Raw genomic sequence first — 14,281 nt, 5'->3', positions numbered from 1 at the left:
GTTGACCTTGGGTAGGGTGCTCTTTCCAAGAGCTGGTGCAGACTCGATGGGCCGAATGGCCTCCTTCTGCACTGTAAATTCTATGAAACTGTCGTGATATACGGACACACACATAATGATACACACACAGGCCGCTAATGGACACAGAGAACAGGACATGACCAATAAGCAGGCAGGACACAGTGGGATCTGAATATAAAAGACACGAGGCACTCACACTCCGCCTCTTTCCACTGATGAACATCTCGAGAGTCAGTCAAGGATGTTGTTACAATCTCACACCCCCACCACGTGGCTAAGAGGGAGTCTGGTTCAGTCAGACAGAGTAACCACACTTAAGTCGAACTCATAGAGAACTGTGCTAACTGTGCTACTGGTTCAATAAACCTGATTGAACTAACTTCAAGTTCTGGAGTATCTTTCTGAGCTAAGCTGCATCCAGTTGCAGCCAGTGTTAGACCAGTGTATCTAGCACGACACCAACTAAGCAAATTAGTATATTTCAAATGAATAAAGTTAACAACCAAGGTTCTACTTACTGTTCTCTGTGCAGAAACTTTGGAGAGAGAACCATTCAGGACCGAACAGAAAGATAAAAGTTCTAGAACCGACTGACCTTTCACACAGACCTGGCTCCTCCCATTATCTACATCACCTGAACCCAAAGCATAAGGCATTCTTTTGTCTCTTCTTACAAGATGTCCCTCGACTTGTTTAGCCAGGACCAATACCCCTCATAAATTAGCCACACCCTAGGGGCCCTTCCAACCTAAACAATATTCCATTAGCTAGCTATCTGTAAACAAGTAAATGATTCTCACTATATATTAGCAGAACACTTCACCACCAACTTAGTGATGCTCTCACTTTTACAACACCTTAATCACTGCTCTAGCAGTTATGCACTGTCCCTGCCTCTTATCCCAGGTTTTAACAACATTACAGCAAAAATATTAAATATGACAATTTTTCACATTCATCACACCTTTCTCCCTCTGTCCCTCTCTCTTCCCTCTATCCCCCTCTCTCTCCCTTTGTCTCCCCTCTACCCCTCTCTCTCTCCCTCTGGCTTGCTTTGGCTCTCCCTCTCTGTCTCTCTCTCTCTCTGACTCTCGATCTCTACGTGTGTCGCTCTTTCTGTCTCTCTCTCTGTCTTACTCTCTTTCTCTGTGTCTGTCTGTCTCTCTCTCTTTGCCTCTCTCTCAGCCTTGCTCTGTCTCTTTCTCTGTCTCTGTCCCTCTCTCCCTCTCTGTCTCTCTCTCTCCCTCTCTCTGTCTCTGTCTCTGTCTGTCTCTCTCTCTCTCTCTCTGTCTCTCTCTCTCTCTCTCTGTCTCTCTCTCTCACTGTGTGTCTCTCTCTCTCTCTCTGTATCTCTCTCTCTGTCTGTCTCTCTCTGTGTCTCTCTCTGTCTGACTCTCTCTGTGTGTCTCTCTCTCTCCCTCTCTCTGTCTCTGTCTGTCTCTCTCTCTCTCTCTCTCTCCCTCCCTGTCTCTCTCTCTGTGTCTCTGTGTCTCTCTCTCTCTCTGTCTGTCTCTCTCTCTCTCTCTCTGCTTGTCTCTCTCTGTCTGCCTCTCTCTGTGTCTCTGTCTCTCTCTCCCTCTCCCTCTCTGTCTCTCTCAGATTGAACTGTGATCTAATGGCTGTGTTGTGTTATTGACCCTCCCAGAGCTGTGCCTGAATGGACAGAAGATACGGTGACCTCCCTCGGCTCAATGATCACGTTACTCAGCGAGGACTCGTTAAGCGGGCTGCCGAATGTGGTGAGCGGACACGCAGAGTCACAGCTTGGCCGGGAGGTCACGTGCAGCCCTCCCCAACTTCAGCACGTGCCCACCTGTCCAAATATCTGCTCCCTGTTGGCCTTTCCGACGTGGAAAATGGCCGCCGCAACGTTCCCTCCATATCGACACCCAGCTGAGGAGACGCTTTCGATTCAGAAAGTTGGACAGCACAGAGAGGGAGTGGCCTTTCCCCACTGGGAAACCCCGCCATGTCGCTAACCCCCCCCCCCCCCCCCACTGGGAAACCCCGCCATGTCGCTAACCCCCCCCCCCCCCACTGGGAAACCCCGCCATGTCGCTAACCCCCCACCCCCCCCACTGGGAAACCCCGCCATGTCGCTAACCCCCCCCCCCCCCACTGGGAAACCCCGCCATGTCGCTAACCCCCCCACCCCCCCCACTGGGAAACCCCGCCATGTCGCTAACCCACCCCCCCAATGGGAAACCCCGCCATGTTGCTAACCCCCACCCCCCCACTGGGAAACCCCGCCATGTCGCTAACCCACCCCCCCCCACTGGGAAACCCCGCCATGTCGCTAACCCACCCCCCCCACTGGGAAACCCCGCCATGTCGCTAACCCCCACCCCCCCCCCACAGGGAAACCCCGCCATGTCGCTAACCCCCCACCCCCCCCCACTGGGAAACCCCGCCATGTCGCTAACCCCCCACCCCCCCCACTGGGAAACCCCGCCATGTCGCTAACCCACACCCCCCCCACTGGGAAACCCCGCCATGTCGCTAACCCACCCCACCCCCCACTGGGAAATCCCCGCCATGTCGCTAACCCACCCCCCCCCACTGGGAAACCCCGCCATGTCGCTAACCCCCACCCCCCCCACTGGGAAACCCCGCCATGTCGCTAACCCCCCCCCCACTGGGAACCCCGCCATGTCGCTAACCCCCCCCCCCACTGGGAAACCCCGCCATGTCGCTAACCCACCCCCCCACTGGGAAACGCCGCCATTTCGCTAACCCACCCCCCCACTGGGAAACCCCGCCATGTCGCTAACCCCCCCCACTGGGAAACCCCGCCATTTCGCTAACCCACCCCCCCCACTGGGAAACCCCGCCATGTCGCTAACCCACCCCCCCACTGGGAAACCCCGCCATGTCGCTAACCCACCCCCCCACTGGGAAACCCCGCCATGTCGCTAACCCCCCCCCACTGTGAAACCCCGCCATGTCGCTAACCCACCCCCCCCCCCCACTGGGAAACCCCGCCATGTCGCTAACCCCCCCCCCACTGGGAAACCCCGCCATGTCGCTAACCCACCCCCCCCCCACTGGGAAACCCCGCCATGTCGCTAACCCCCCCCCCCCACTGGGAAACCCCGCCATGTCGCTAACCCACCCCCCCCCCCACTGGGAAACCCCGCCATGTCGCTAACCCACACCCCCCCCCCACTGGGAAACCCCGCCATGTCGCTAACCCCCCCCCCCCCACTGGGAAACCCCGCCATGTCGCTAACCCCCCCCCCCACTGTGAAACCCCGCCATGTCGCAAACCCCCACCACTGGGAAACCCCGCCATGTCGCAAACCCCCACCACTGGGAAACCCCGCCATGTCGCTAACCCCCCCCCCCCCACTGGGAAACCCCCGCCATGTCGCTAACCCACAGCCCCCCCACTGGGAAACCCCGCCATGTCGCTAACCCACCCCCCCCACTGGGAAACCCTGCCATGTCGCTAACCCACACCCCCCCCACTGGGAAACCCCGCCATGTCGCTAACCCACCCCCCCCCACTGGGAAACCCCGCCATGTCGCTAACCAACCCCCCCACTGGGAAACCCCGCCATGTCGCTAACCCACCCCCCCCACTGGGAAACCCCGCCATGTCGATAACCCACCCCCCACCCCACTGGAAACCCCGCCATGTCGCTAACCCACCCCCCCCACTGGGAAACCCCGCCATGTCGCTAACCCCCACCCCCCCCACTGGGAAATCCCGCCATGTCGCTAACCCCCCCCCCCCCCACTGGGAAACCCCGCCATGTCGCTAACCCCCCCCCCACTGGGAAACCCCGCCATGTCGCTAACCCACCCCCCCACTGGGAAACCCCGACATGTCGCTAACCCCCCCCCCCCACTGGGAAACCCCGCCATGTCGCTAACCCCCACCCCCCCACTGGGAAACCCAGCCATGTCGCTAACCCACCCCACCCCCCACTGGGAAACCCCGGCATGTCGCTAACCCCCACCCCCCACTGGGAAACCCCGGCATGTCGCTAACCCCCACCCCCCCACTGGGAAACCCCGGCATGTCGCTAACCCCCCCCCCCCCACTGGGAAACCCCGGCATGTCGCTAACCCCCACCCCCCACTGGGAAACCCCGCTATGTCGCTAACCCCCCCCCCCCACTGGGAAACCCCGCCATGTCGCTAACCTCCCCCCCCACTGGGAAACCCCGCCATGTCGCTAACCCACGCCCCCCACAGGGAAACCCCGGCATGTCGCTAACCCCCCACCCCCCCCCCACTGGGAAACCCCGCCATGTCGCTAACCCACCCCCCCCACTGGGAAACCCCGCCATGTCGCTAACCACCCCCCCCACTGGGAAACCCCGCCATGTCGCTAACCCACCCCCCCCCCCACTGGGAAACCCCGCCATGTCGCTAACCCCCACCCCCCACTGGGAAACCCCGGCATGTCGCTAACCCACCCCCCCCACTGGGAAACCCCGCCATGTCGCTAACCCACCCCCCCCCCCACTGGGAAACCCCGCCATGTCGCTAACCCACCCCCCCCCCCACTGGGAAACCCCGCCATGTCGCTAACCCACCCCCCCCCCACTGGGAAACCCCGCCATGTCGCTAACCCACATCCCCCCCACTGGGAAACCCCGCCATGTCGCTAACCACCCCCCCCCACTGGGAAACCCCGCCATGTCGCTAACCCCCCCCCCCACTGGGAAACCCCGCCATGTCGCTAACCCCCCCCCCCACTGTGAAACCCCGCCATGTCGCAAACCCCCACCACTGGGAAACCGCGCCATGTCGCTAACCCAGCCCCCCCCCCACTGGGAAACCCCGCCATGTCGCTAACCCACCCCCCCCCCACTGGGAAACCCCGCCATTTCGCTAACCCACCCCCCCACTGGGAAACCCCGCCATGTCGCTAACCCCCCACCCCCACTGTGAAACCCCGCCATGTCGCTAACCCAGCCCCCCCCCACTGGGAAACCCCGCCATGTCGCTAACCCCCCCCCCCCACTGGGAAACCCCGCCATTTCGCTAACCCACCCCCCCACTGGGAAACCCCGCCATGTCGCTAACCCACCCCCCCACTGGGAAACCCCGCCATGTCGCTAACCCACCCCCCACTGGGAAACCCCGCCATGTCGCTAACCCACCCCCCCCCACTGGGAAACCCCGCCATGGCGCTAACCCACACCCCCCCCACTGTGAAACCCCGCCATGTCGCTAACCCACAACCCCCCACTGGGAAAACCCCGCCATGTCGCTAACCCCCACCCCCCCCCCACTGGGAAACCCCGCCATGTCGCTAACCCACCCCCCCACTGGGAAACCCCGCCATGTCGCGAACCCCCACCCCCCCACTGGGAAACCCGGGCATGTCGCTAACCCACCCCCCCCACTTGGAAACCCCGCCATGTCGCTAACCCCCCCCCCCACTGGGAACCCCCGCCATGTCGCTAACCTACCCCCCCACTGGGAAACCCCGCCATTTCGCTAACCCACCCCCCCCACTGGGAAACCCCGCCATGTCGCTAACCCACCCCCCCCCCCACTGGGAAACCCCGCCATGTCGCTAACCCACCCCCCCCACTGGGAAACCCCGCCATGTCGCTAACCCACCCCCCCACTGGGAAACCCCGCCATGTCGCTAACCCACACCCCCCACTGGGAACCCACGCCATGTCGCTAACCCACCCCCCCCACTGGGAAACCCCGCCATGTCGCTAACCCACCCCCCCCCACTGGGAAACCCCGCCATGTCGCTAACCCACCCCCCAATGGAACCCCGCCATGTCGCTAACCCCCACCCCCCACTGGGAAACCCCGCCATGTCGACCCCACCATGTCGCTAACCTACCCTCCCCCCACAGGTAACCCCGCCATGTCGCTAACCGACCCCCCCACTGGGAAACTCCGCCATGTCGCTAACCCCTACCCCCCCACTGGGAAACCCCGCCATGTCGCTAACCCCCACCCCCCCCACTGGGAAACCCCGCCATGTCGCTAACCCACGCCCCCCACTGGAAACCCCGCCATGTCGCTAACCCACCCCCCCACTGGGAAACCCCGCCATGTCGCTAACCCCCACCCCCCCACTGGGAAACCCCGCCATGTCGCTAACCCCCCCCCCCCACTGGGAAACCCCGCCATGTCGCTAACCCCCCCCCCACTGGGAAACCCCGCCATGTCGCTAACCCCACCCCCCCCCCCCCCACTGGGAAACCCCGCCATGTCGCTAACCCCCCACCCCCCCCACCCCCCCCCCACTGGGAAACCCCGCCATGTCGCTAACCCACCCCTCCCACTGGGAAACCCCGCCATGTCGCTAACCCCCAACCCCCACTGGGAAACCCCGCCAGGTCGCTGACCCACACCCCCCCCACTGGGAAACCCCGCCATGTCGCTAACCCCCCCCCCCACTGGGAAACCCCGCCATGTCGATAACCCACACCCCCCCCACTGGGAAACCCCGCCATATCGCTAATCCCCCCCCCCACTGGGAAACCCCGCCATGTCGCTAACCCCCACCCCCCCCCACTGGGAAACCCCGCCATGTCGCTAACCCACCCTGCCACTGGGAAACCCCGCCATGTCGCTAACCCCCCCCCCCCCACTGGGAAACCCCGCCATGTCGCTAACCCCCCCCCCCCACTGGGAAACCCCGCCATGTCCTTACCCCCCACCCCCACTGGGAAACCCCGCCATGTCGCTAACCCCCCCCCCACTGGGAAACCCCGCCATGTCGCTAACCCCCACCCCCCCCCCACTGGGAAACCCCGCCATGTCGCTAACCCACCCTGCCACTGGGAAACCCCGCCATGTCGCGAACTCCCCCCCCCCCCACTGGGAAACCCCGCCATGTCGCTAACCCCCCCCCCTACTGGGAAACCCCGCCATGTCCTTACCCACCCCCCCCCCACTGGGAACCCCGCCATGTCGCTAACCCACCCCCCCACTGGGAAACCCCGCCATGTCGCTAACCCCCCCCCCCACTGGGAAACCCCGCCATGTCGCTAACCCCCACCCCCCACTGGGAAACCACCGCCATGTCGCTAACCCACCCCCCCCCCCACTGGGAAACCCCGCCATGTCGCGAACCCACCCCCCCACTGGGAAACCCCGCCATGTCCTTACCCACCCCCCCCCCACTGGGAAACCCCGCCATTTTGCTAACCCACCCCCCCCACTGGGAAACCCAGCCATGTCGCTAACCCACCCCCCCCCCACTGGGAAACCCCGCCATGTCGCTAACCCACACCCCCCCCACTGGGAAACCACGCCATGTCGCTAACCCCCCCCCCCACTGGGAAACCCCGCCATGTCGCTAACCCACCCCCCCCACTGGGAAACCCCGCCATGTCGCTAACCCACCCCCCCCACTGGGAAACCCCGCCATGTCGCTAACCCACCCCCCACTGGGAAACCCCGCCATGTCGCTAACCCACCCCCCCACTGGGAAACCCCGCCATGTCGCTAACCCACCCCCCCCCAATGGGAACCCCGCCATGTCGCTAACCCACCCCCCCACTGGGAAACCCCGCCATGTCGCTAACCCACCCCCCCACTGGGAAACCCCGCCATGTCGCTAACCCACCCCCCCCACTGGGAACCCCGCCATGTCGCTAACCCACCCCCCCCCCACTGGGAAACCCCGCCATGTCGCTAACCCACCCCTTCACTGGGAACCCCGCCATGTCGCTAACCCACCCCCCCCCACTGGGAAACCCCGCCATGTCGCTAACCCCTACCCCCCCCACAGGGAAACCCCGCCATGTCGCTAACCCACCCCCCCACTGGGAAACCCCGCCATGTCGCTAACCCACCCCCCCCCCACTGGGAAACCCCGCCATGTCCTTACCCACCCCCCCCCACTGGGAAACCCCGCCATGTCGCTAACCCACCCCCCCACTGGGAACCCCCGCCATGTCGCTAACCCACCCCCCCCCCCACTGGAAACCCCGCCATGTCGCTAACCCACCCCCCCACTGGGAAACCCCGCCATGTCGCTAACCCACCCCCCCCCCCCCACTGGGAAACCCCGCCATGTCGCGAACCCACCCCCCCCCCACTGGGAAACCCCGCCATGTCCTTACCCCCCCCCCCACTGGGAAACCCCGCCATTTTGCTAACCCACCCCCCCCACTGGGAAACCCAGCCATGTCGCTAACCCACCCCCCCCCCACTGGGAAACCCCGCCATGTCGCTAACCCACCCCCCCCCCACTGGGAAACCCCGCCATGTCGCTAACCCACCCCCCCCCCCCCACTGGGAAACCCCGCCATGTCCTTACCCACCCCCCCCACTTGGAAACCCTGCCATGTCGCTAACCCACCCCCCCACTGGGTACCCCCGCCATGTCGCTAACCCACCCCCCCACTGGGAAACCCCGCCATGTCGCTAACCCACCCCCCCACTGGGAAACCCCGCCATGTCGCTAACCCACCCCCCCCCCACTGGGAAACCCCGCCATGTCGCGAACCCACCCCCCCCCCACTGGGAAACCCCGCCATGTCCTTACCCCCCCCCCCCCACTGGGAAACCCCGCCATTTTGCTAACCCACCCCCCCACCCCCCCACTGGGAAACCCAGCCATGTCGCTAACCCACCCCCCCCCCACTGGGAAACCCCGCCATGTCGCTAACCCACCCCCCCCACTGGGAAACCCCGCCATGTCGCTAACCCACACCCCCCCCACTGGGAAACCCCGCCATGTCGCTAACCCCCCCCCCACTGGGAAACCCCGCCATGTCGTTAACCCACCCCCCCACTGGGAAACCCCGCCATGTCGCTAACCCACCCCCCCCACTGGGAAACCCCGCCATGTCGCTAACCCACCCCCCCCCACTGGGAAACCCCGCCATGTCGCTAACCCACCCCCCCACTGGGAAACCCCCACCATGTCGCTAACCCACCCCCCCCCACTGGGAAACCCCGCCATGTCGCTAACCCCCCCCCCACTGTGAAACCCCGCCACGTCGCTAACACACCCCCCCCACTGGGAAACCCCGCCATGTCGCTAACCCCCCCCCCCACTGGGAAACCCCGCCATGTCGCTAACCCACCCCCCCACTGGGAAACCCCGCCATGTCGCTAACCCCCCCCACTGGGAAACCCCGCCATGTCGCTAACACACCCCCCCCCCACTGGGAAACCCCGCCATGTCGCTAACCCACCCCCCCAATGGGAACCCCGCCATGTCGCTAACCCACACCCCCCCCAATGGGAAACCCCGCCATGTCGCTCACCCACCCCCCCACTGGGAAACCCCGCCATGTCGCTAACCCCCCCCCCCCACTGCGAAACCCCGCCATGTCGCTAACCCCCCCCCCCACTGGGAACCCCGCCATGTCGCGAACCCACGCCCCCCACTGGGAACCCCGCCATGTCGCTCACCCACCCCACCCCCCACTGGAAACCCCGCTATGTCGCTAACCCACCCCCCCCACTGGGAAACCCCCGCCATGTCGCTAACCCCCCCCCCCCACTGGGAAACCCGCCATGTCGCTAACCCACCCCCCCCCACTGGGAAACCCCGCCATGTCGCTAACCCCCCCCCCACTGGGAAACCCCGCCATGTCGCTAACCCACCCCCCCACTGGGAAACCCCGCCATGTCGCTAACCCACCCCCCCCCACTGGGAAACCCCGCCATGTCGCTAACCCACCCCCCCCCACTGGGAAACCCCGCCATGTCGCTAACCCACCCCCCCACTGGGAAACCCCCACCATGTCGCTAACCCACCCCCCCCCACTGGGAAACCCCGCCATGTCGCTAACCCCCCCCCCACTGTGAAACCCCGCCACGTCGCTAACACACCCCCCCCACTGGGAAACCCCGCCATGTCGCTAACCCCCCCCCCACTGGGAAACCCCGCCATGTCGCTAACCCACCCCCCCACTGGGAAACCCCGCCATGTCGCTAACCCCCCCCACTGGAAACCCCGCCATGTCGCTAACACACCCCCCCCACTGGGAAACCCCGCCATGTCGCTAACCCACCCCCCCAATGGGAACCCCGCCATGTCGCTAACCCACACCCCCCCCACTGGGAAACCCCGCCATGTCGCTCACCCACCCCCCCACTGGGAAACCCCGCCATGTCGCTAACCCCCCCCCCCACTGCGAAACCCCGCCATGTCGCTAACCCCCCCCCCCCCACTGGGAACCCCGCCATGTCGCGAACCCACGCCCCCCACTGGGAACCCCGCCATGTCGCTCACCCACCCCACCCCCCACTGGAAACCCCGCCATGTCGCTAACCCACCCCCCCCACTGGGAAACCCCGCCATGTCGCTAACCCACACCCCCCCCACTGGGAAACCCCGCCATGTCGCTAACCCCCCCCCCCCCACTGGGAAACCCCGCCATGTCGCTAACCCACCCCCCCACTGGGAAACCCCGCCATGTCGCTAACCCACCCCCCCCACTGGGAAACCCCGCCATGTCGCTAACCCACCCCCCCCACTGGGAAACCCCGCCATGTCGCTAACCCACCCCCCACTGGGAAACCCCGCCATGTCGCTAACCCACCCCCCCACTGGGAAACCCCGCCATGTCGCTAACCCACCCCCCCACTGGGAAACCCCACCATGTCGCTAACCCACCCCCCCCCACTGGGAAACCCCCGCCATGTCGCTAACCCCCCCCCACTGTGAAACCCTGCCACGTCGCTAACACACCCCCCCCCACTGGGAAACCCCGCCATGTCGCTAACCCCCCCCCACTGGGAAACCCCGCCATGTCGCTAACACACCCCCCCCACTGGGAAACCCCGCCATGTCGCTAACCCACCCCCCCAATGGGAACCCCGCCATGTCGCTAACCCACACCCCCCCCACTGGGAAACCCCGCCATGCCGCTCACCCACCCCCCCACTGGGAAACCCCGCCATGTCGCTAACCCCCCCCCCCCCACTGCGAAACCCCGCCATGTCGCTAACCCCCCCCCCCACTGGGAACCCCGCCATGTCGCGAACCCACGCCCCCCACTGGGAACCCCGCCATGTCGCTCACCCACCCCACCCCCACTGGAAACCCCGCCATGTCGCTAACCCCCCCCCCCCCCCACTGGGAAACCCCGCCATGTCGCTAACCCACCCCCCCCCCCACTGGGAAACCCCGCCATGTCGCTAACCCACCCCCCCCACTGGGAAACCCCGCCATGTCGCTAACCCACCCCCCCCACTGTGAAACCCCGCCATGTCGCTAACCCACCCCCCCCCCACTGGGAAACCCCGCCATGTCGCGAACCCACGCCCCCCCCACTGGGAAACCCCGCCATGTCGCTAACCCCCCCCCACTGGGAAACCCCGCCATGTCGCAAACCCCCACTCCCCACTGGGAAACCCCGCCATGTCGCTAACCCCCCCCCACTGGGAAACCCCGCCATGTCGCTAACCCACCCCCCCCCCCCACTGGGAAACCCCGCCATGTCGCAAACCCCCACTCCCCACTGGGAAACCCCGCCATGTCGCTAACCCACCCCCCCACTGGGAAACCCCACCATGTCGCTAACCCACCCCCCCCCACTGGGAAACCCCGCCATGTCGCTAACCCCACCCCCCCCACTGGGAAACCCCGCCATGTCGCTAACCCCCACCCCCCCCACTGGGAAACCCCGCCATGTCGCTAACCCCCCCCCCCACTGGGAAACCCCGCCATGTCGCTAACCCACCCCCCCCCACTGGGAAACCCCGCCATGTCGCTAACCCCACCCCCCCCCCACTGGGAAACCCCGCCATGTCGCTAACCCACCCCCCCACTGGGAAACCCCGCCATGTCGCTAACCCCCCCCCCCACTGGGAAACCCCGCCATGTCGCTAACCCACACCCCCCACTGGGAAACCCCGCCATGTCGCTAACCCACACCCCCCCGCCTCTGGACTCGGAGTCGCCGTCACTTGTAAAACCTCTGATGTGACGTCCAACCTCCCTCCCAGCTCCTCTTCCCACTTCCTCTTCACCTCCCGTATCGGGGCTCCCTCCCACTCCATCAGCCCCTGATAGATCTCTCAGACCTTCCCCTCCCCCCTAATCCCGACACCACCTTATCTTGTAGCCCCAGCGGAGGCAGGTGTGGGGAGGTTGAAACCTGTCCCCGCACGAAATCCCGTACCTGCAGGTACCTCAACCTATTCCCACCGCGCAACTCAAACTCCCCTCCAAGCTCGTGAAACCCTCGTCGACAAACTCTCGATCCACTCCCGCTGCGACCTCCACATTTTTTGAAGAACGCCTTAGGGATAAAAATTGGAAGGGCCGTCGTTTTAACTGTCTGTACCCACCCCGCCAATGACAACGGGAGCGCATCCCACCTCCGAAAATCCCCCCCCCCCCCTCGTCTGATTGGCCATCCGTCCCAAATTTAGTTTATGCAGCTGCTCCCGCTCCTTCGCCACCTGGATGCCCAAATATCGAAAGCTCCCTCCCACCACCCAGTCTCTTCTCCTGCCCCCCCCCCCGCGCCTGGATCGCAAAGCCTTCACTCTTACCCAGATTCAATTTGTATCCCGAAACCCGGCCGAATTCCCCTAATGTCCCCGTGATGCCTCCAACCCCCCCTCAGCGGGTCCGATATGTTCGCGTAGAGCGAGGCCCTGTGCTCCCCCCCCCTCCCCCCCCACTCCTCCCCCGTACTATCCCCTGACAGACCCTTGACGCCCTCAATGCCAACGGCTCGATAGCCAGGGCGAACTACAGGTGGGGCGAGTGGAGCACAGGTGTAGCCTGAAGTAGTCCGATCTCACCTGATTCGCCCGCACGCTCGCCACCGGGGCCTGGTACAGCAGCCGGCCCACAAAACCCTGCCCAAACGCAAGCCCCCCCCCCCCCCCCAGGACCTCCCATAAGTATTCCCACTCCACTCGATCAAAGGCCTTCTCCGCGTCCACCACCTCAACCCCGCGCCCCCCCCCCTGGGGGCATCACTATCACATTAAGCAACCTCCTAATGTTGGTCGCCAAGTGCCGCCCCTTAACGAACCCCGCCTGCCCCCCACCCCCCCCCCCCCCTCCCGCTATTACCCCTGGGACACAGTCCTCGATCCTCGAGGCCAGGATTTCCGCCAACAGTTTGGCCTCCACAGCTGACAGGGAGATCGGCCCAGGCGACCCACAATTTTCCGGATCCTTATCCCGTTTTAGAAGGAGGGAGATCGAGGCCTGTGTTAACGTCAGCGGGAGCACGCCCAACTCCTTTGCTTCGTTGAGGGCCCTTACCAACAACGGTCCCAACACCCACCCCCCCCCCCCCCACCCCGGGAACATCTTGTCGAATTCTAGCCATCCGGTCGCGGGGCCTTACCCGCTTGCCTTGCCTCCAGCCCCTCCGCCATCTCCCACGTGCGTGGCAGCCACCCTCGCAGCCTGATCCCCTCCCTTCCTACCGCTCCCGGCCCTCGGCTCCGTACAGCAGAGGCTCACTCCCTCTGGGGTGGCCCCCCGGGTCCGACGATGAGACAATATTGAAAAGGAAATGCGACGATCCCACTTGTCGCCTGCGGGATCTTCCTGTGCTCAAATTGGACGGCCGTGTTTTAGCTGGGGGGTGGGGGGGGGGGGGGGTGGGGTGGGGGGGGGGGGGGGGTGCGGGGTAGGGGACGGTAGGGTTAACATGGCAGGGAGCCAGCGAGTGGAGGTGCGAGCCCCCCCGCCCCCCGTCCAGCCCTGACGACCTCGGCCTTGTTTCCACCGCAGGCCTTCGTGAAGGAGGCGCTCCAGAAGTACTCCGCCCCCCAGGACTCCGCCGGCGCCCCGGCCTCCCCGGAGTTCGGCGACGCCAGCGCCAATCTGCTCCAGAGCCAGACCAAGGTCTTCATCATCGTGGTGGGCGTCGAATCGGCGGCTGAATCGGCGGGCGCCCGCGCAGGTAACAAACCCCCCCCCCCACCCCCCCCCTCCCCCAACCCCCCAACCCCCCCCCTACCCCCCCCCCCCCCCCCTACCCCAACCCCCCCCCCCCCCTACCCCAACCCCAGCGGTTGAAGAAACTCGGTTTGTTCTCACTGGAACGACGGAGGTTGAGGGGCGACCTGATAGAGGGTCTACAAAATTATGAGGGGCATAGACAGAGTGGATAGTCAGAGGCTTTTCCCCAGGGTAGAGGAGTCAATTACTAGCGGGCATAGGTTTAAGGTGCGAGGGGCAAGGTTTAGAGGAGATGTACGAGGCAAGTTTTTTACGCCGAGGGTAGTGGGTGCCTGGAACTCGCTGCCGGAGGAGGTGGTGGAAGCAGGGACGATAGTGACATTTACGGGGCATCTTGACAAATACATGAATAGGACGGGAATAGAGGGACACGGA

The 14,281-nt window shown here is 64.8% G+C and overlaps 1 protein-coding gene across 1 annotated transcript in view; it reads left to right on the top strand.

The window, feature by feature from the left end:
- LOC140407024 (otoancorin-like) overlaps positions 1-14,281 on the top strand; it is a gene marked incomplete at its 5' end in the record, with an annotated part of 58,747 nt that overhangs the window by 21,922 nt on the left and 22,544 nt on the right. Inside the window, 2 exons of the mRNA XM_072494806.1 lie at positions 1,667-1,760; positions 13,676-13,847. Of these exons, the coding sequence (XP_072350907.1) occupies positions 1,667-1,760; positions 13,676-13,847 (266 nt within the window). The remainder of the gene's footprint in view (positions 1-1,666; positions 1,761-13,675; positions 13,848-14,281) is intronic.

Source organism: Scyliorhinus torazame, unplaced genomic scaffold, assembly GCF_047496885.1.
Source record: "Scyliorhinus torazame isolate Kashiwa2021f unplaced genomic scaffold, sScyTor2.1 scaffold_1100, whole genome shotgun sequence".
NCBI classification, from domain to species: Eukaryota; Metazoa; Chordata; class Chondrichthyes; order Carcharhiniformes; family Scyliorhinidae; genus Scyliorhinus; species Scyliorhinus torazame.
This window is presented reverse-complemented; position numbering and strand designations above follow the sequence as displayed.